The 19,519-nt window shown below is 36.4% G+C and overlaps 2 protein-coding genes across 3 annotated transcripts in view; one reads left to right on the top strand and one right to left on the bottom strand.

The window, feature by feature from the left end:
* The window catches only part of AGBL4 (AGBL carboxypeptidase 4), a 1,479,620-nt gene that overhangs the window by 207,354 nt on the left and 1,252,747 nt on the right, over window positions 1-19,519 (top strand). The window lies entirely within an intron of this gene.
* On the bottom strand, window positions 17,239-17,773 carry LOC122480486 (60S ribosomal protein L21-like). The gene has a single exon (XM_043574935.1). The coding sequence runs from the start codon at window positions 17,751-17,753 to the stop codon at window positions 17,271-17,273; it is 483 nt and encodes a 160-aa protein (XP_043430870.1). The 5' UTR covers window positions 17,754-17,773; the 3' UTR covers window positions 17,239-17,270.

The following is a 19,519-nucleotide window of genomic DNA, read 5'->3' as shown; positions in this document are numbered from 1 at the left end:
GATTTTTTTTCTCTCTTTTTCTCAGCTTACTCTTTTTCCATAATTTTATCTTCTAATTCACCTATTCTCTCCTCTGCATCTTCAATCCGTGCTATGGCCACCTCCATTTTATTTTGCACCTCATTTATAGCATTTTTCAGCTCCTCATGACTATTTCATAGTCCCTTGATTTCTGTAGCAATAGATTCTGTGCTGTCCTCTGTGCTTTTTCAAGCCTAGCAATTAATTTTATGACTATTATCCTAAAATCGCATTATATTGCTTAAATCGGTTTTGATCAATTCATTAGCTGTCACTACTTCCTGGAGTTTCTTTTGAGGAGAATTCTTCCGTTTTTTCATTTTGGGTAGTCCATGTGGTGGCCCCAAACTGCAGGGCACTTCCCCTATGCTCTCCAGAGTAACTTGTGTTGGTGGGTGGGGCCACAGTCTGACCCGATGTCTAACCCCAGCCCACTGCTGGGGCCACAGTCAGACTGGTATGTACCTTATCTTCCCCTCTCCAAGGGCCAGGACTCACTGTGGAGTGGCCAGGACTCACTGACCTGATATCTACCCCCAGCCCACCGCTGGGGCCACAGTCAGACTGGTGTGTACCTTATCTTCCCCTCTCCCAGGGCCAGGACTCACTGTGCTACTTGCACACTACCAGGCTTGTGGTGGTACTTCGATGGGATCTGGTATATTAGCTGGGGTGGATCTACAAGGTGCACAGTGGTGGCAGGGGCAGGCTTAGCTAGCTTTGTGGTTGGTGGTCCCCTGTGGGAGGGGCTCTGCAACACCGGGAGGGACACAGACCTGTCGGAGGAATGGATCCACAGAAGCACAGCCTTGGGTGTTTGCACTGTTCAAGCAAGTTTGGTGACGGGAACTGGTTCCCTTTGGGATTTTGGCTGGGGGATGGGAGAGGGAGATGGTGCTTGCCAGCACCTTTGTTCACCGCTGAGCTGAACTCTGTCTTCCCGGGCTCAACAACTCTCCATCCTGGCGTCCTCTTGCCCTCCCTGCTTTCCAAGACCAGAGTTGTTGACTTTTAACATTCCAGGTGTTAAGTCCTGCTGGCTGTCAGAACTCACACAGCCTGGCCCCTCCGCTTTTGCAAGGGTCTCTGCCTTGCTGGGTGGGCTGCCCCTCTACCGCCCCAGCCCCCTCTCGCCAGTCCATGTAGTACACACCACCTCTCTGCCCTTCCTACCCTTTTCTGTGGGCCTCTTACCTCGCTTGGCTCCAGAGAGTCCGTTCTGCTAGGCTTCTGGCGGTTTTCTGGGTTATTTAGGCAGATGTGGGTGGAATCTAAGCGATCAGCAGGACTAGGTGAGCCCAGTGTCCTCCTATGCTGCCATCTTCCCAGGTCCTTATACTGAATCTTGGGATGAGTGGGAATTATTCATGTGAGGAGCAGTGAGGAAGAGTAATTCAGACAGAGGGAAAAACATCTATTAGAAAAGAAAAAGCCCAGAGATGACATGTAGTGCACTTGGAGAATAGTAGCTCAATATGAAGCTAGAAGGTGAGGGTGGGCCCTCATCATATAAGGCCTTTTCAGTAGAATTAAAGATTTTGGATTATTTCAGATTTTAATCTTAAAATCACTGAGGGGTTCTATATAGGATGAGTATATATTCTGTTTACATTTCCTTCCTTCCTCCCTTTTTCCATCTTTCCTTCCTTTCCCTCGCCTCCTTTCCTCCCTTCCTTCCTCCCTCTGTTTCTCCCTTTCTTCCTTTCCTCTTCTGATTTAATGTTTTATTCTCATTCCACTATTATGTGACTGGGGATATACAAAATTAATTCTGCCTTGCACTTTAAAAGGATAATACTGAAATCCCCCAACTCTCACCAGGATTTCCTCTCTTCTTTTTTGTATGTTAATATGCACTATGGAAGAGATTACTTCCATGCCTATACAATTATATCACCCAAAGAAACATTAGAAACAACCAGTTACTGAATCTATGCAGTGTTAGTTTTTGAGAAACTAAGAGTTAAAAATACCTGTTTTTTTTTAGACAACTATAAATCAATTTAATCATCTAATGAAAGAATTGTTAGTATTCCCTGTGCTTGCATTTAAGTATATCTTTGCTATACCAGATCACCAATTGTTTAAGGAGGTAAATCTGGCTACTGCTGGAAAACACATTGGAGTAGTTATTAGAATAAGAGTTGGGAAAACTAGTTTAGAATGTTATTGCAGGTGATGAAAGATAGGCTGGGGACAATATAGAGATGTTATTTTTCTGGACTTTGTTCTTCAAGATCTGAGGGAAATATTGCTGACTCTTCCTAGACAGAAGTGATCATTTCTTCCTCAAAGCTTCCAACAGCTTCCTGATCACAGTACTCTATGAGTACTGTACCATACTCTAGGACTCTGTATTGTCATTGGTTTTTATATCTGTTTCTCTCACTTTACCCTCTGGCAGAGAATGGACCTTGTCTTACTCTTCTTTGTAATGTACAATATATGTTCAATATATGTATTTTGCCCGAAGCCAGTTGGCCATTAAAGATCAGAATGGTGATTTGATCCAAATCTCACCAACTCCAGAACTCTTACCCTTTTCATTACAATGTAGTATCCTTAAATCTTGTGGGTTTTTAAAATAATCCTCATATTTGGAAAGATTATTTATTGTAGTGATTATAGGATTGAAGTCTTTATATAAGACAGTGATACAGTAAACCTCTATAATATGATGAATTAGTTACTTCCTTCAAGAAGCATATACTTGGGTGGGAAATGTAGACAAATGTTAATTATAATTGAGGCAAAATAATAGTTAACATTTAGTTATAGCTTTATCTATTATAAAATAAATTTTTTGGTGCAGAATTCTATAATTCTTTCAGAAATTTCAAAATAAAAAGAATAAGCCATGACCCCCAAACCCATACTTAGATAATGTTTTGGTGTACATCCTTGTAGATATATCCATTTGCATATTTACGTATAACTATATTAGATTGTATTATATGTGAATAAGTAGCATTTTGACAATTTGATTTGATGACTTGATAATGAACATTGGTAAAATTTAAATTAGTGAACTTATATTACAGGCACATAGAAATATTGCTTGCCTATTTTATTGGATCTTTATAGCAATCTTAGTAGTTAGCTAACATTGTTGCCTTTATTTTAAAGTTGAGGGCCCTGAGCCCTAGGATGGTTAAGTGACTTGCTCAATGTCACTGAACTAGTTAAGTGGACGATTATAGATTAAAAATCAGGACTATTTGATTGAAGAGTCTGAGGTCTTAAACATTGTGTTGTATTGCCCTTTCCTTTTGTTTTGAAGCTGGTTTTTTTCCACACTCAATAATATAATATAGATGTATACATGATTATAATTATAATTATAGTTTTTTAATGTGTACTTTAAGAGAGGAAGAGAGAGTACAAGTGGGGCAGGGGCAGAGAGTGGGAGGGAGAGAGATTCTGTCCCAAGCTTTTAGGGTGGAGCCCAATGTGGGGATCAGTTCCACAAACCGTGAGATCATGACCTGAGCCAAAATCAAGAATCAGATGCTTACCCAACTGAACCTCCTAGGGGCCCCTACATGTCTATAATTGCTGATAAATCTTATTTTTAATGGCTGTGTTGTATTATACTCTTGTGTCTCATAAATTGTTTCTTATTCAAGGACATTTATGCTATTTGTTACTCATGACCATTATATGCTTTTTTGTGTATTTAGCTCCGTGCATTTGTCTCCTTGTATGTTTCTAGACACAGGGTTGCAGAGTCAAAAAATATGCTTATTTTTATATTTAGTTATATATTGCCACTGACTCTCTTGAATGACGGTACTGGTTTATACTCCTACCAGTGGTTTATGAGAATGTCTATTTCTTCCCACCTTTCCCCACATTAGGCTCTGAGTGTCACCTTCCTTTACTTGTAATCAGATAACTAGGCAGCTCGCATAGGCTCTGATTGCAGAATTCCTGCAGGTATGATAGATAATCAAATCAAAGTAGAAGAAAAGATAATTCTTTTCCAGTAAGAACTACAGAAAGTTAGAACTGAGATCATTTAGTTGCATAATCTTCATTTTTAAATGTGAAATACTTTGGGGTCCACAAAGGAGCACAGAATTGACCAACATCAGAGAGCTAATTAGGAGCCAGAACAGGACTTGAATACAGTTCCTTTGCCTATTAGATTAGGGATCATTTCACTGAGTTTTTTTTTTTCAGATGCTATGACTTCTTAGACCTCTCACTATCATGACATAGCTTTGCATAGCTATATTGCCTCATGTTCATGATTTAACTTCTATAATAGATTACTTAAGATTACTTGCAAAACAAATAGTTTTGCAAGAGGGGCACATGGGTGGCTTAGTCAGTTAAGCATCTGATTCTTGATTTTAGCTCAGGTCATGATCTCACAGTTTGTGAGTCTGTGTTGGGCTCTGCGCTGATAGTGTGGAACCTTCCTGGGATTCTCTCTCTCTCTCTCTTTTTTGCCCCTTCCTTTCTCTCTCTTGCTCAAGAATAAGTAAGTAAGTAAGTAAATAAATAAATAAATGTTTTGCAAGAAAGTGGTATCTATATTGATTGTTACAATGAGTAAGAAAAAAGTACTACAGCTTTCTACTTTTAAAAAGAAAGTTTTTATTGAAAATAGTTTTAGGGGTGCCTGGTGGCTCAGTTGGTTAATCGTCCAACTCTTGATTTCAGCTCATGTCGTGATCTCACGGTTTGTGAGTTTGAGCCCTGTGTTAGGCTCCATGCTGACAGCTCAGAGCCTGCTTAGGATTCTCTCTCTCTACCCCTCCTGTGTGCGTGCACACACACACACACACACTCTCTCTCTCTCTCTCTCTCTCTCTCTCTCTCTCTCTCTCTCAAAATAAATAAACGTTAAAAAAATAAAATAGTTTTAGATTTCTTTACATTGATAAACTTTGTTTTGTTTTTTAATTAAAAAAAAAACATTTATTTGAGAGAGGGAGCACACACAAGCAGGGGAAGGTCAGAAAGAGAGGGAGAGGGAATTACAAGGAGGCTCCATGCAGTGTGGAGCCTGTCATGGGTCTTGAACTCATGAACCATGAGATCATGACCTGAACCAAAATCAAGAGGTGGATGGGTAACCAATTGAACCACCCTGGTGCCCCAGTAAATTGTGTTTTAAAGTAAAAGTCAGAAACATAAAATTAACCATTTTAAATTGTACAATCAGTGACGTTTATTACTTTTAGAGTGCTGTGAAACTATCACCTCTATCTAGTTATAAAATATTTTTATCTCCCCTAAAGGAATTCTTCTGCTCATTAAGTAATTACTTTTCATTTTTTGTAAACTTCCACACTCCCTCCCCATCCCTGCAGCCTCTGGCAAACACTGATCTACTGTCACTATAGATTTACCTATTCTGAGTATTACACATAAATGAAGAACATATGTGAACTTCTGTGTTTGGCTTCTTTACCCCGAATGATTGTTTAAAGATTTATCCATGTTTTAGCATGTATCAGTATCTTACTGTTTTTCAGGGCTTTAAACATATTCCATCATATGGATATACCACATTTTTAATCCATTCATCTGTTGATGGACATTTGAGTTATTTCCATCTAAAATAGTTTTAAATTTACAGAGAAATTGCAAAGATAGGGACATATGTTTTTATATCCGTTCCCAGTTTCTCCATAGTTAATATCTTACATTAGTATACTACATTTGTTATAATTAATCAACCAACATTGATACATTATTATTCACTATAGTCCATACATTATTCATATTTTCTTAGTTTTTACTATTTTTTTCTGTCTCAGAATCCTGTTGAGGATAACAAGTTATTTTTGTCATCATGTTCCATTATGCAAATCAAGACCAAGAGAATTTGTCAGTCTTTCCTTATTTTTGATGACCTTGACAATTTTGAGGAATAGTCGCTAGGCATTTTTTAGAATATGCCTCAATTTGAATTTGTCTGATGTTTTTCTTGTAATTAGATGGGGGTTATTGGTTTTGGGGAAGAAGATACAGAGTGGTAAAGAGCTATTCTCCTCACATATGAAGAGTGCATACTATTAAATATGATGTTAATGAGCTAATGTTTGTCTAGATTCTTCTCTATAAAGTAACTTGTTTCCCCTAAAAATATTATGCTGTACTCTTTGGAAGGTCACTATGGGCAACCCACACATAAAGAATGGAGAGTTTTGCTCTACCTGCTTTAGGGTGGAGTAAGTACAAATTATTTGGAATTCTGCATAGGAGATTTGTCTCTTCTCCCTATTTGTTTATTCATTTATTTATCTCTATGTGAACCTATAGGTATTTAGTTTACATTTTGGGTTATAATCCAATACTACTTTATTTGGTTATTCATATTGTTCCTGCTTTTGTTGTTGGGACCTCTTTTAGTTGGTTCCTGTGTCCCTTCTACTTACCCTCATTTGTTTTTTGAGCACTTCCTTATTTTCTGGCACTAGGAGATACTCCATGCTCATTTTGTATATTTCCTGTCCCAACACTTGAATCAGCCGTTACTCCAAGAAATCCTGGTTCCTTTTATATGACAATGGTATTACAAAGCAAGATCTGCATGCTGGGTATGCTTTTTCTTACTGGGGTCACATTGCTTCTAGGCCCTATCAGTGGACAGAGCTTAGAAATAAATGTACATATACTAACACATGTGTACCTATATTTCTTTATTTGTACATCTATATCTATATTAAGATGAACATTAGTTCATGCTGATGTCTTAAATTCTTATTTAGTATCACATGGTTTATTTTAGTCTTCTCTCCATGCTTGTATCCTCCTCCAACAGAGGGAAACCTGGCTCCTACCATCTGCCATCCATTTACTCATTTGTTTAGTATAAGTATACTTGTACAGAAGTTTCAAAATTGTTAACCTGTATCCCCGTGGGAAACAATTTTACCAAGAAGAGTACAGTGTCTGTGTGCATTTTCTTTTTTCTTCAGACTTATAGTCTGTTCTCATTTCCAGCATTGCTTAGGTCAGCACCAGCCTCATCAGCAATGTTATGTCATGCATTCTTAATATAGTCATATTATTTTTTCATTCTGTATTCTATCCTGGGTTCCCCTATCTTCTGAGTTTTTAAAAATTTGTATACATTCAGGTAAACTCTTTGTAGTATAAAATTCTGTGGGTTTTGATAGCTTTTTAATGGACTTAATTTTTTAGATTAGTTTTTTAGATTCATAAAAAAGTTTAGCAGAAGGCAATGAGATTTCTGCTATACTTTCTGCGTGCACATATACACAACTTCTCCCTCTATCTTAGTCCATTCTGGCTGCTATTATAATAATACCATAGTCTGAATGTTTTATAAACAACAGAAATGCATTTTCCACAGGTCTGGAGGCTAGAAAGTCCAAGATCAAAGCACCAGGGGATATAGTGTCTAAGGAGGAACAACTTGCTGGTTCATAGATGCCATCTTTTTGCTGTAGCCTCACAAGGCAGAAGGGATGAGAGAACTCAGTAGGGTCTCTTTTATAAGAACGCTAATTCTCTTCATGAGGACAGAGCCAGTTACTTCGCCAAAACTCTATCTCCAAATACTGTCACATTGGGAATTAAGTTTCATCATAGGAATTTAGGGGATTGGGGGACACAAACATTCATTCTATAGCACTTACTATCAGAATTCTACACCAGAATGGTACATTTGTTATAATCAAACCTATGTTGCTACATATTTATCACCAAACATCCATAGTTTTTGTTAGTGTTCACTCTCGGTGTTGTATGTTCTCTGGGTGTGGACAAATATATAATGACATGTATCCATCATTATAGTATTACAGAAAGTAGTTTCACTGTCCTAAAAATCCTCTGTTTTGTGTCTTTTCATCCCTCCTTCCTCAGCTCCTGAGAACCATTGATCTTTTTATTGTCTTCATAGTTTTGTTTTTTCCAGAATGTTACATTGTTGGAATCACATAGAATTTAGACTTTGCAGATTGGCTTTTTTCCATTTATTAGTATACATTTAAGGTTTCTCTATGTCTTTTCATGACTTAATAGCTCATTTAATTTTCGTGCTGAATAACAGTCCATTGTCTGGATGTACTACAGTTTATTAACCCATTCATGTACTGATGGATGTCTTGGTTGCTTTCAAGTTTGGGCAGTTATAAATAAAACTGCTATATAAACATTCATGGTCATATTTTTGTGTGGATGTTAAGTTTTTAACTCCTTTGGGTAAATACCAAGGAGTGTAATTGCTGGATCATTTGGTAAGAGGAGTGGGTAAGAAACTGCCAAATTGTCTTTTGAAGTGGCTGTATGCCCTTGCATTCCCACCAGCAGTGAATAGGAGTTCCCCTTGTTCCAATCTTCAGCAGTGTTTGGTCTTGTTAGTGTTCTGGATTTTGGTTATTCTAGTAGGTATGTAGTAATATCTCATTGTTTTACTTTGCAGATCCCTAATATATGATTTTTAGTATCATTTCATATGTTTATGTGGGACCTGTATACCTTTGGTGAGGTGTTTGTTCAGGTTCTTGGCCCAGTTTTTAATAAGGTTGTTCATTTCATTATTGTTGAGTTTCAAGAGTTGTTTGTATATTTTAGGTAACAGTCCTTTATCACATGTCTTTTGCAAATATTTTTTCCCAATCTGTTGCTGGTCTTTTCATTCTCTTCACATTGTCTTTTGCAGAGAAGTTTTTTCTCCCCCCAGAAGTTTTTAATTTTAATGAGTTCCAGTTCATCAGTTCTTTCTTTCAGAGTTTGTGCCATGGATTGATCTTAAAAGTCATTACCATACCCGGGGTGCCTGGGTGGCTCAGTTGATTAAACGGCTGACTTCAGCTCAGGTCATGGTCTCACATTTAGTGAGTTCGAGCCCCGCATCAGGCTCTGTGCTGACAGCTCAGAACCAGAAGTCTGCTTCTGATTGTGTGTCTCCCTCTCTCTCTGCCCTTCCCTGCTCACTCTCTGTCTCTGTCTCTCAAAAATAAATAAACATTAAAAAAAAGGTCATCACCATACCTAATGTCACTTAGGTTTTCTCCAATTATATCTTCTAGGAATTTTATAGTTTTGTGTTTTATATTTATGTATATAACCCATTTTTTGTTAATTTTGGTGAAGAGTGTAATGTCTTTGTCTAGGATGATTTTTTTGCCTGTGGATGTCTAGTTGTTCCAATACCCATTTGTTGAAAAGACTGCTGGAAAACACTGTTTTTTTTTCCCTTTGCTCCTTTGTCAAAGATTAGTTGCCCATAGGTCTATTTTCAGACTCCTTGATCTGTTGCATTGATCTGTTTGTCTACTCTTGTCAGTAACACAATGTGTTGATTACTGTAGCTTTATAGTAAATTTTGAAGTCAAGTAATCTACGTCTTCCAACTTTGTCCTTTTCTTTCAATTGTGTTGGCTATTCTGTGTCTTCTGCATCTCCATATAAACTTTAGAATAAGTTTGTTGACATCCAGAAAGTAGCTTGCTGGGATTTTGACTAGGATTGCATTGAATCTATAGATTAATTTGAGAGGAACTATCATCTGGACAGTATTGTCTTCTCATCCATGAATATGAATATCTCTCCATTTATTTATTTATTTGATTTCTTCCATTAAATAATTGTACACATTAAGGTTCATTATTTGACTATAATTTTCCAGGTGGTTTGACAATCTTTATCTTTAAAAATTGTTTTTTTCCATATAATATTTTGATACCTAGGTTAAGTCTCTGGAATGACTTACTTCAGTTTGTCAACTCAAGTTATCCTAGCATCACATATAAAGCATTGGGTTGCTAGTTTTAGAAAGAAGACAGCTTCATGAGGTTGCTATGACACATAGCTTGTAATAAATATATTTGAACCCCTAGATTTGCATCAAAAGAGACATCTTGTCCAGTTACCTGAAGTGACATTTACTAAAACTGTGACAGATTTTAAGACAGGAATCAAAGACTGTCTCCTACTAAAAGCAGTAAAGTGATCTTCAAAGTAAGGTATGTTAAAGAACATTCTAATGACCTAATGATGCATGGTTTCCCACCATGATGTGACCTTGGCTAGGCCACTTTCCCCTTTAGGGCCTTAGTTAATTTGTTAAAAGTGTATATAACATTTCTGTTGTTCTAGTTCTGATATGTTATGATTCTATTTTGCAGACTCCTTTTTTTATTGTACTTTTTATTTTTCCTTTCTATATGGGGAGAAATGACAGCTTAGGTATGTATACAACCTGTTGAAAGTAATGACAATTCTTTTGACTTAATATATAGCATTTTGGGAAGAGTACACATAGCCCTACCACTTAATTCCAAGCTATGTGACGTAGGGTAAATAAAAAAAAAGTGTTTCACTTTTCTCATTAATAAAAGGTGGGTGATAATAGAACCAGCATCATTTATTCTGTTGTAAAGATTAAATGCATGTGTGCATGTATGTGTGTATATTTATGTGATATAAATATATCACATAATAAGTGTTATATAACAGTGAGCTATTCCTAATTCTATTATTATGTGAAGTATGTTGGACCAAATGATGTGGGAAATGAAGAAGCACAGCTGCAAACAGTGCTGGCTCCTCCAAGATGAGGCTTTTGTTGCCCTGTAACTACCAGTCTTCATGTGGTTTTGGTGTATCAGAAGAACTGGTCTCTTCCACACAGGAAATCCCAGTCATGTTAGCTGTGAAGTCTTTGAACCCAGAGGTGCCACCTAATTCAAATAGCCTGTGACACTTACAGAAACAGGAGTAGATCATCTGACTTAAATTTCAGATTGTAAGGCTGTGCTACCTCTAGGGTACAGGCTGACCTGGGAGAAGTGATAGGATTGTTATGAGAAGGTTTCTGGTACTTTTTTGAGGCCTTTAAATCTCTGATTTAGAAGTACTTAGAAGATCAGGAGGCGGGCGGCATGACCTGAATAGGCTGGGGACAACAAAGAATGAGGCAAGAGGTGAGGAAGGGATAAATGGATTTCTCTAGTGTATGCCCTTGAATGACACTTTGTGATGACAGGATTCCAGACATCTGGATTTTATGCCTACAGGCTAGGACTGATTGACAGGGATAGCCACGTTCTTTCAGTAGTTCTGGTTCATTTATCATGTATTAATACGCATTGGCTGAGAGCCTGTAATGTGCCAGCATGTGCTAGGTTCTTTTGATGTTGTGGAAAAGAATCAGACATGATTCTTATGAGAGCTCACAGACAGGTAAATGGATGATTAAAATACATGATAGAGGTAGGGACATAGTTCTGAGAGTTACAGCAGGAAACTGATTGGGGTGGGTTATTAACATTGAGAAAGGCTATCTAAAAGAGCTGACATTTCAGCTGAATATTTATGGAGATGTATAAAGTTTCCAGCTAACTCAAATACTTGAAGAATTCTAGGCAGATAGAGTAACATTGCAGAGATACAGGGCCAGAAGAAATTCTGCAACAAGGATTTTCACCTATGAAGAAGGATGGAAGAGTAGGGTGGAGGGTTTATTTCAAAATATCATATTTAAACTTAATCTTACTTTGACTTGTTTTTCTTGCCAAGAATTAAAAAAATACACTTAATATGTCTTATGCTTAATATATTGTGGCTATCTTTTTATAGCAATATTTATAAATCTCTTATTTTTAATCCTTTAGTAAGTCTTATTGCAAATTAAAATGTTGCCATGCTTGCTTCACATAGTTTTTTGGGAGTTCCCCATTTGTTATTAGTAATTTTACATCTCTTTCTTCCTTCCTGGAAGTAATAGTTTTCCTAAATTTATCTTTGACATATTCATAACTCCTTTAACCTATTCTTACATGCTTGTAGTTATAAACAATTTATATCATTTTGTATATATCATTCTCCAGCTTGCATTTGCTCTTCAAGTTAGGTATATAAGTTTTGTTCCTGTTAAAACATGTAATTTTAGCGAATTTAACTATTGTATAGTATTCAATTATGACTATTCTCTAATTTTTTTAATCTCCCACTAGTGGATAATTTCTTTTCTAAAAAAATTTTTTTAATGTTTTTTTCTTGAAAGAGAGAGAGACAGAACATGAGCAGGGGAGGGGCAGAGAGAGAGAGGGAGGCACAGAATCTGATGCAGGCTCCAGACTCTGAGCTGTCAGCGCAGAGCCGGACGTGGGGCTGGAAACCCCAAACCGCGAGATCATGACCTGAGCTGAATTTGTACACTCAACCAACTGAGCCACCCAGGTGTCCCTCTTTTCTTCTTTTTTTTTTTTTAAGTGTGTTTATTTATTTATTTATTTTGAGAGCCAGAACACAAGTGGTGGAGGGGCAGAGAGAGAAGAAGAATCCCAAGCAGGATCTGGGCTGTCAGGCAGAGCCCAATGTGGGGCTCAAATTAATGAACTGTGAGATCATGACCTGCGCCCAAATCAAGAGTCAGCCACTTAACTGACTGAGCCACCCAGGTGCCCCAGATGTATATTTTTAAAATAATTCTACATGTGCCAAAATTTCCCATATGTCTAGAGATGCAATTGCTGAGTTAAAAGATAGCAACATCTTCTGTTTACTGCTAAAGCACTCACTTAGGTCATTGTAATATACTTGCTATCAGTTGTTTATGAGAGTTCTCATTTCTCTGCTATTTTTGTACTTAGTGTTGTCAGGTTTTTTATATTTTTGCCAATCTGATGCATATTATATGGTAGATCATTGTGGTTTTCATTTTCAATTACATGTCTCCTTATGAACTCTCATATATTTATTGGTATTTCAGATTTCTCATCTGTGAATTACCTTCTCATTTACACATTGCATTTAAAATTGTATTGTTAGAATTATTTTACTATTTCAAGGATTTCTTCAGATAGTCTTGATATTCTTCTATTTTACATTCGGTATTTGTTTATGGCAAATACCTTTGAGCAAAAATTCAAAATGCTAATATAACCAGATTTATCTAGCCTTTTTTTGGGTTTATACTTTTCATGTCTTGTCAAATGAGTACTTTCCTAAATCAAGATTATGTTAATTTTGAAAATAAGCAAAGTTTTCTTTGTGTATTTTGTGCTTGAATTCACATGGAATTGATTTTTACATGTAGTATGAGATAAGGATCTAATTTTCCCCAATATGCATAGTGAATTTTTCCAGCACTACTGAGTAAATTGGTCATCATTTCCCCTATTTTGTAATGCCATCTCTGTTACACATAAAGTTTCATATATGCCTGTCCATTTTGCATCTACTTTTTTTCTATTGTTTTATTTGACTGTCCCTGTGCAGTAATGCCTTAGTGTATGAATTACTGTATTCCTAAAATAATTCATAATAGCTATTATGTTGAGTCTTCCTACCTTATTCTTGAAAAAAATGCTTTGGGTAAAATTATCCTGTTTTTCGTCTATATTTTAATATTAATTTTGGGGTAATCTTTTTAAATTCTGGGGGAAAAACCTTTGCTGTAGTTCTGACTGTAGTAACATTGACATTATAGATTATTTTGCATGTTGAGTTTTTCATTTTATAAATATAAGCATATCTTGTATGTGTCTCCATTTCTTCAGATCTTTTTATTTTTTATTTTATTTTTAAAATATAATTTATTGTAAAATTGGCTAACATACAGTGTGTACAGTGTGCTCTTGGTTTTGGGGGGTAGTTTCCTGTGGTTCATCTCTTACATACAACATCCAGTGTTCATCCTAACAAGGGCCCTCCTCAAAGCCCATCACCCATTCTCCCCACTTCCTTAATGCCCCTATCAACCTGTTTGCTGTCTGTATTTAAGAGTCTCTTATGGTTTGCCTCTCTTTCTGTTTGAAACTATTTTTCCCCTTCCCTTCCCACATGGTCTTCTGTTAAGTTTCTCAAGTTCCACATATGAGTGAAAACATATGATATGTTCAGATCTTTTTAAAAAATGCTCTTTTTAATTTTATTCTAGAGGTTTCTCAATCTTTTTTTAGTGTATTTTTAAAAAGTATTTTATAGTTTTTATTGCTATTCTGGATGAATACTTTTTTGGTGTATTTTTAACTTATTTTTACTAATGTATGGAAATGCTAATGAATTTTATATGTTGATGTTTTTTCATCTAGTAAACATGCCAAACAGCCTTACTAATTCTGATAATTATAGAATCTTACATATTTTCTATGTAAATAAAAATGCTATATATTTGCAAATAAGGATAGCTTTGCCTCTTCTTTTCTAATTCTTGTGCTTTTTTTTCTTGTTTTACTGCATTGTCCATGATCTCAAGTATCATGTTTAATAGAAGTGATATAAAAGTAATCCTTTATTTGTATGGGAATGAGTATTCTAAATCCTAAACTTATGTGTTTCAAAGATTATCCACTTGTGAGCTGCCTTCCTCACTGTTAGCTTTTTTTCTTTTGTTTTTATTTGTTAGTATTTTTGTTTTTGTTTTTGTCTATAAAGTTAAATTTAGAGGGAAATAGTTTTGTTTAATTCCTTTTCTCCTACTGTGCTCACCCCTTCCTTTTTGCTTGCCTCTTTCTGATTTCACAGGATATCCAATTAAAACCAAAAATTATGATGGCATTTTGGGGCTTCTGTCTAGCACTGATCTGGAGTATCAAAGATCTGATCACCAAGGTAGAAGAAAACTTGTACTGTACAGGAGACTGCTTTTATCTTCTACTGAGACCTGAGGCAGTAGGTAGCAATAGTTCCTTAGCTTTCTTTCACATGTCACTGAACTCCATCCTACAGTCTGACTTAGACTGAAAGACTTAGTTTAGTCCATCACCCATGGTGAAACAATTTAATTGCTTTCACCACATAAGAACAGTTAAAAGATGAACTGAGGTATATTAAAAATCATAAGGGTTGATTTGAGCAAAAATTGATTCTAACTGGGCAGTGCCAAACCAGAAGTAGTTAGAAACACTCCATGGACAGGAGATAGGAGAAAGATTTTTATGGAGAACATACGGAAACAAAGCAAGAAAATTATTTGATTGGCTATAGTCTAAGTGGGAAAGCCTAGTTGGCTGTTTGTGTTTGGTTTGTCCTCAAGTTTAGATTTATTAACCTTGATGCATTACAGTCATAGATTTTTACTTGCTTAAATAGGCTACTAAAGAATTAGAGCCACTGCAGTCTAACAGACCTCTTCCTTTAATTAATAGAACAAAACTGTCATCTTGCCCTACGTCTTAATCTGGAGCCCAATAGGTTCATAGCTTCTACCTATATTCATTCTTGACTTCTTTCATTTCTGGTCCATGGAAATGTTCTTATTTTTTTAAACTTGGGTATATCTTTGTGGTTGTATATCTATAATTGCTATATATTTGGAGCAGAAAGAGTATATAAAATATGAAGATACTGAGTTATCCTGATCAGAAGTCAAAATATCTTTTTTCCCCAAAATATCTTTTTTTAAACAATATAATATCCAGTATATTAATATCCCTCCAAATTTAATTTATTTGAAATTCAGATAATTTTAAAGAAGTGGAACAAGTGAAAAACACTGACGAACTAGTGTAAAGTGTTTGGAATAAAATAAACTTTTTGGCAAGACTGGCTGGCTGGAGTTTGGGGGATATTGGATATATTGTGGTAGATGAGGCTAGAAATAAAGATAATGACAGCTTTTAGTATTTTGCTGAGTGAGCTATTGAGCACAGAATTAAAGAGGAGAGTGGTGTGGTTAGGTTTACATTTTCGAAAGATTACTCTGGCAGCAATATGGATGCTAGGTTAGTGGCATAGACCCAAGTAACAGGTAAAACAATTAGGTAAGAAATGAAGTCTTGACTAAAAGCAGTGCTATAAGGATGGAGAGTGATGTGGCTTTTCTTTTCTTCTGATCACATTTGACAAAATCAAGCTGTTTTCTGAGATTCTTCGTTAAACTTCACAGAGTAATGGATTCTGGGAGGATTTTCCTATGCTGAGTGAGAGAGCTAATTATGTACTCAAGAACAGCTATGTTTAGAAAAATAAATATTATTTAAGAAAGAGTGAAAAAGGGAAATTAGAAATTTCTTTTGTAATAATTGATTTATGTTAGTTTAGCATTTTCTAGGATGAATGCCAGTATTTAAATAAGATTGGGGTATGAAAAGAAGCCCAAGCCTGTGTGAGTAGCATCTGAAATAAGACTGGGTTAGAAATCAGAGAACCAGAATTTGACTCCAACTTGATTTAATGCAGTAATAGGCTGAAGTAAGTCATTTCCCATTTGGACACTATCCAATTTTCCTTTTATATAGAATGAACTCTAAGGTTTCTTACAAAAATTTTTAATGTTTATTTATTTTTGAGAGAGAGAGAGAGACAGAGACAGAGTGTGAGCAGAGTAGGGGCAGAGAGAGAGACACAGCATCGGAGTCAGGCTCCAGGCTCTGAGCTGTCAGCCCAGAGCCCAATGTGGGGCTCGAACTCACGAACTGTGAGATCATGACCTGAGCTGAAGTTGGACGCTCAACCAACTGAGCCACCCAGGTGCCCCTAAGGTTTTTTCTAATACTCATCAGATCAAAAGTCTCTATTAAGTGTGTAGTCAAGGGGAAATAATTCCAAAACGTTGGTTCTCTCCTGTTATCTTTGCCTATTGATAAATCTTTTAAATGAGATTAATATTTAAATCTATAGACTTTGAGTAAAGCAGATTATACTCCATCATGTGAGTAGACTTTATTCAACCAGTTGAAGGTTTTAAGAACAAAAGGACTGACTCCTCTGAAGAAGAAGGAACTTTGCCTATAGTCTTACTTTGAAGTCAAGTTCTAAGATTACCTGTTTACTGAGTTTTCAAGCCCGATGATCTACCCTGTAGATTTCGAATTTGCCAACCTCCACAGTCTTGTGAGCCAGTTCATTAAAATCTCTCTGTCTCTTTCTTTCTTTCTTTCTTTCTTTCTTTCTTTCTTTCTTTCTTTCTTTCTTTCTTTCTTTCTTTTCTTTCTTTCTTTTCTTTCTTTCTTTTTTTTTTTCATATTTTAACGTTTATTTTTGAGACTCTGGAGAGAGCACAAGCAGGGGAGGGCAGAGAGAGAGGGAGACACAGAATCCAAAGCAGGATCCAGGCTCTGAGCTGTCAGCACAGAGCCTGACATGGGGCTCAAACTCATGGACTGCAAGATCATGACCTGACCCAAAGTTGGATGCTTAACTGAGTCATCCAGGTGCCTCAAAACCCACAAAATTTGAGTAAAGCCATCCCCCAGTGAATTCGGATATAAAGTTTGCTTTAAATACTTCTTTGGGGAAGACAATACCACGCTGCTACTCAATTAAAAGAAACATTTTTACAGTCTTGACGTCTTTTATATTTTTTACATTTATCACGCCATGAGTTCATAGGGAATGGGTTCCAACAGCTCAGGCTCCTTTCCATTGGTTCTCACAAAGTGTGCTTCTCTGGGTGGGGCAGGCTGGCGCTTCAGTTGAACCCAAGTACCTTTCTCCTTGGCTTCCTTCTTTTTCTGATAATTTTCCTTCACACGCTTCAGGAAGCTGTCTCGGCTCTTTGAGTGCTTATTGTGCTCAATACGTACATTAATTCTCTTAGCAAGAATCTTGCCCTTAACTTGTTTGTTTACAACAATACCAACAGCATGCTGGGTAACATTGTAGACTCTTCCAGTTTTGCCATGGTAACATTTGTGGGGCATTCCTTTTTGAACAGTGCCCATTCCCTTGATGTCCACAATATCACCTTTCTTGTAGATTCGCATGTATGTTGCCAAAGGAACAACACCATGTTTTCTAAAAGGCCTAGAGAACATATAGCGAGTACCTCTCCTCTTTCCCTTTGTGTCGGTCATTTTGGCGAATTACTGGAAGATGGCGGTTCCGGCCGAAAGGAAGCTCTCTCTCTCTCTTTCTGTCTGTCTCTCTCTTTCTGTCTCACATACACACAGACCCTATTGATTCTGTTTCCCTGGAGAACCCTGACTAAACTATTATAGCTGGATTTTGAACCTTTCTAGATCAAAAATAAATGTTTTATGTCATATTGGATACTTTGTGAAAATTGTTTGCATCATCTGATTATGAAACATATGCCCTTATTTTAGGAACTATGGGAGATTTATCAATGAATAAGGTGGTATCTCTGTCCTCAGTGAGCTTACAATATAGTTGGGAAGAGAAGGTTTAATATTGTGAAAAATTAAGTAATTACAGCTAAACTAAGGACAAAGAATATGAAAAAAATGATGAGGTCTATGGCTAGTTGACAAATATTAGTTTAGAGATTAAATTCTGTTAAGTACAGTTGATCATTGTGGGCTAGGAAAAGCTTAGGAAAGTAAGAAAGCCAACGTTAATCAATTTTAACATGTACTTTCAGAGGATTCTGATACTTGGCTCTTGTGGGTTTAGGCATTGTTACCTAAACTATTTTTTTAGTCAGAATTTCTCAGAGGTAATAATTGTCCCATAGTTATACAACTTTAAGAAGTAGAGTCTGAAAAATGTATCCCTATTTCCACTAGCCTATGCTGCAGAGATAATGTCATGGAGGTGGGACTCTAGTACCATCTTGAGATTTAGGTAGTCTGTTTGCAGTAGGACTCAATTCTGGTTTCCTTTTCTTTAGAAGAGTTTGTGTAAAAGCAATGAGGAAAAAGTCCTTGACAAAAAGGTGGGAAGATAGCACATTAATTTATTCTTGAGTTATCAAATCCTTGAATAAACCTATGAAAGTATGCTGTAAAGTGAGTTTGACTGACTTATAGACATTGGATTTGGCCTCCAGCTCTGTCCATAGCTGACCTGCTCTCCACATTTTAAGTAGCATAATGGAGCACAGTATTTTCTTACTCTAGAAATATTTCTTCATTATTTATAGTGTGGGGGATTGTTCTTGATTCAATTTGTGGGAGTCTGCTGAACGTGATTATAACTTACAGATAATTTTTGTCTTATATATACTTTGTTTTATCATTAATATGTTAAACACAAATTTTATGATCTCAGTTAAAGGCAATTAATATTGGAGCTGGAAAACTCCTTGGAAATATATCAGTTTGTCAGAACTGGCTTGGTTAAGGATAAAGCCCAAAGTATCTGATAAGAATTGATTTTCCTTTCTCTATAAGATATTTAAAGACTTCATCAGCTATTGGTTCACCCAGACAGGTTGCAATTCATTCACTTGATTTTCAAAATATTCATAGTTAGCATATCACCAAAAATATGATTCCTCTACTTACCTTCCTAAGCAATGTCAAGGTGCTAGTTGGGACTGAACTGAATACAAAAATTACAAATAAAAGAGCCCAAACAGTGGGATATAAAATACTATTAATGAAAGCCTTCTTGATAAAACAGGGATAAGGATACTTAGTTGGTCAATTAGGATAGATCTTGGCATAAGACCTTGGGAAACCAGAACTTTTATCCAAAGTGTGATCAGGGTACTGAGTCAGTAGGAGATCAGGACATTTGAAGAGTAGTTGAGGGAGTTGGAGGTGTTGAGTTTCAAGAAGAGACAATTTCACTTGAATATGATGATTATCATTAAGTATTTACAGTTCTTTCATGGAGAAAAGGAGTGAAATTTTTCTGCATGAATTCAGAAAGCCTA

This window comes from Prionailurus bengalensis, chromosome C1 (assembly GCF_016509475.1).
Source record: "Prionailurus bengalensis isolate Pbe53 chromosome C1, Fcat_Pben_1.1_paternal_pri, whole genome shotgun sequence".
In the NCBI taxonomy this organism is placed as follows: domain Eukaryota; kingdom Metazoa; phylum Chordata; class Mammalia; order Carnivora; family Felidae; genus Prionailurus; species Prionailurus bengalensis.
Note: the sequence above shows the minus strand (reverse complement) of the source record. Positions and strands in the feature narration are given on the sequence as shown.

Coding starts and splice junctions, on each gene's coding strand:
- LOC122480486 (XM_043574935.1), bottom strand. CDS start 17,753: ATGACCGACACAAAGGGAAAGAGGAGAGGTACTCGCTATATGTTCTCT.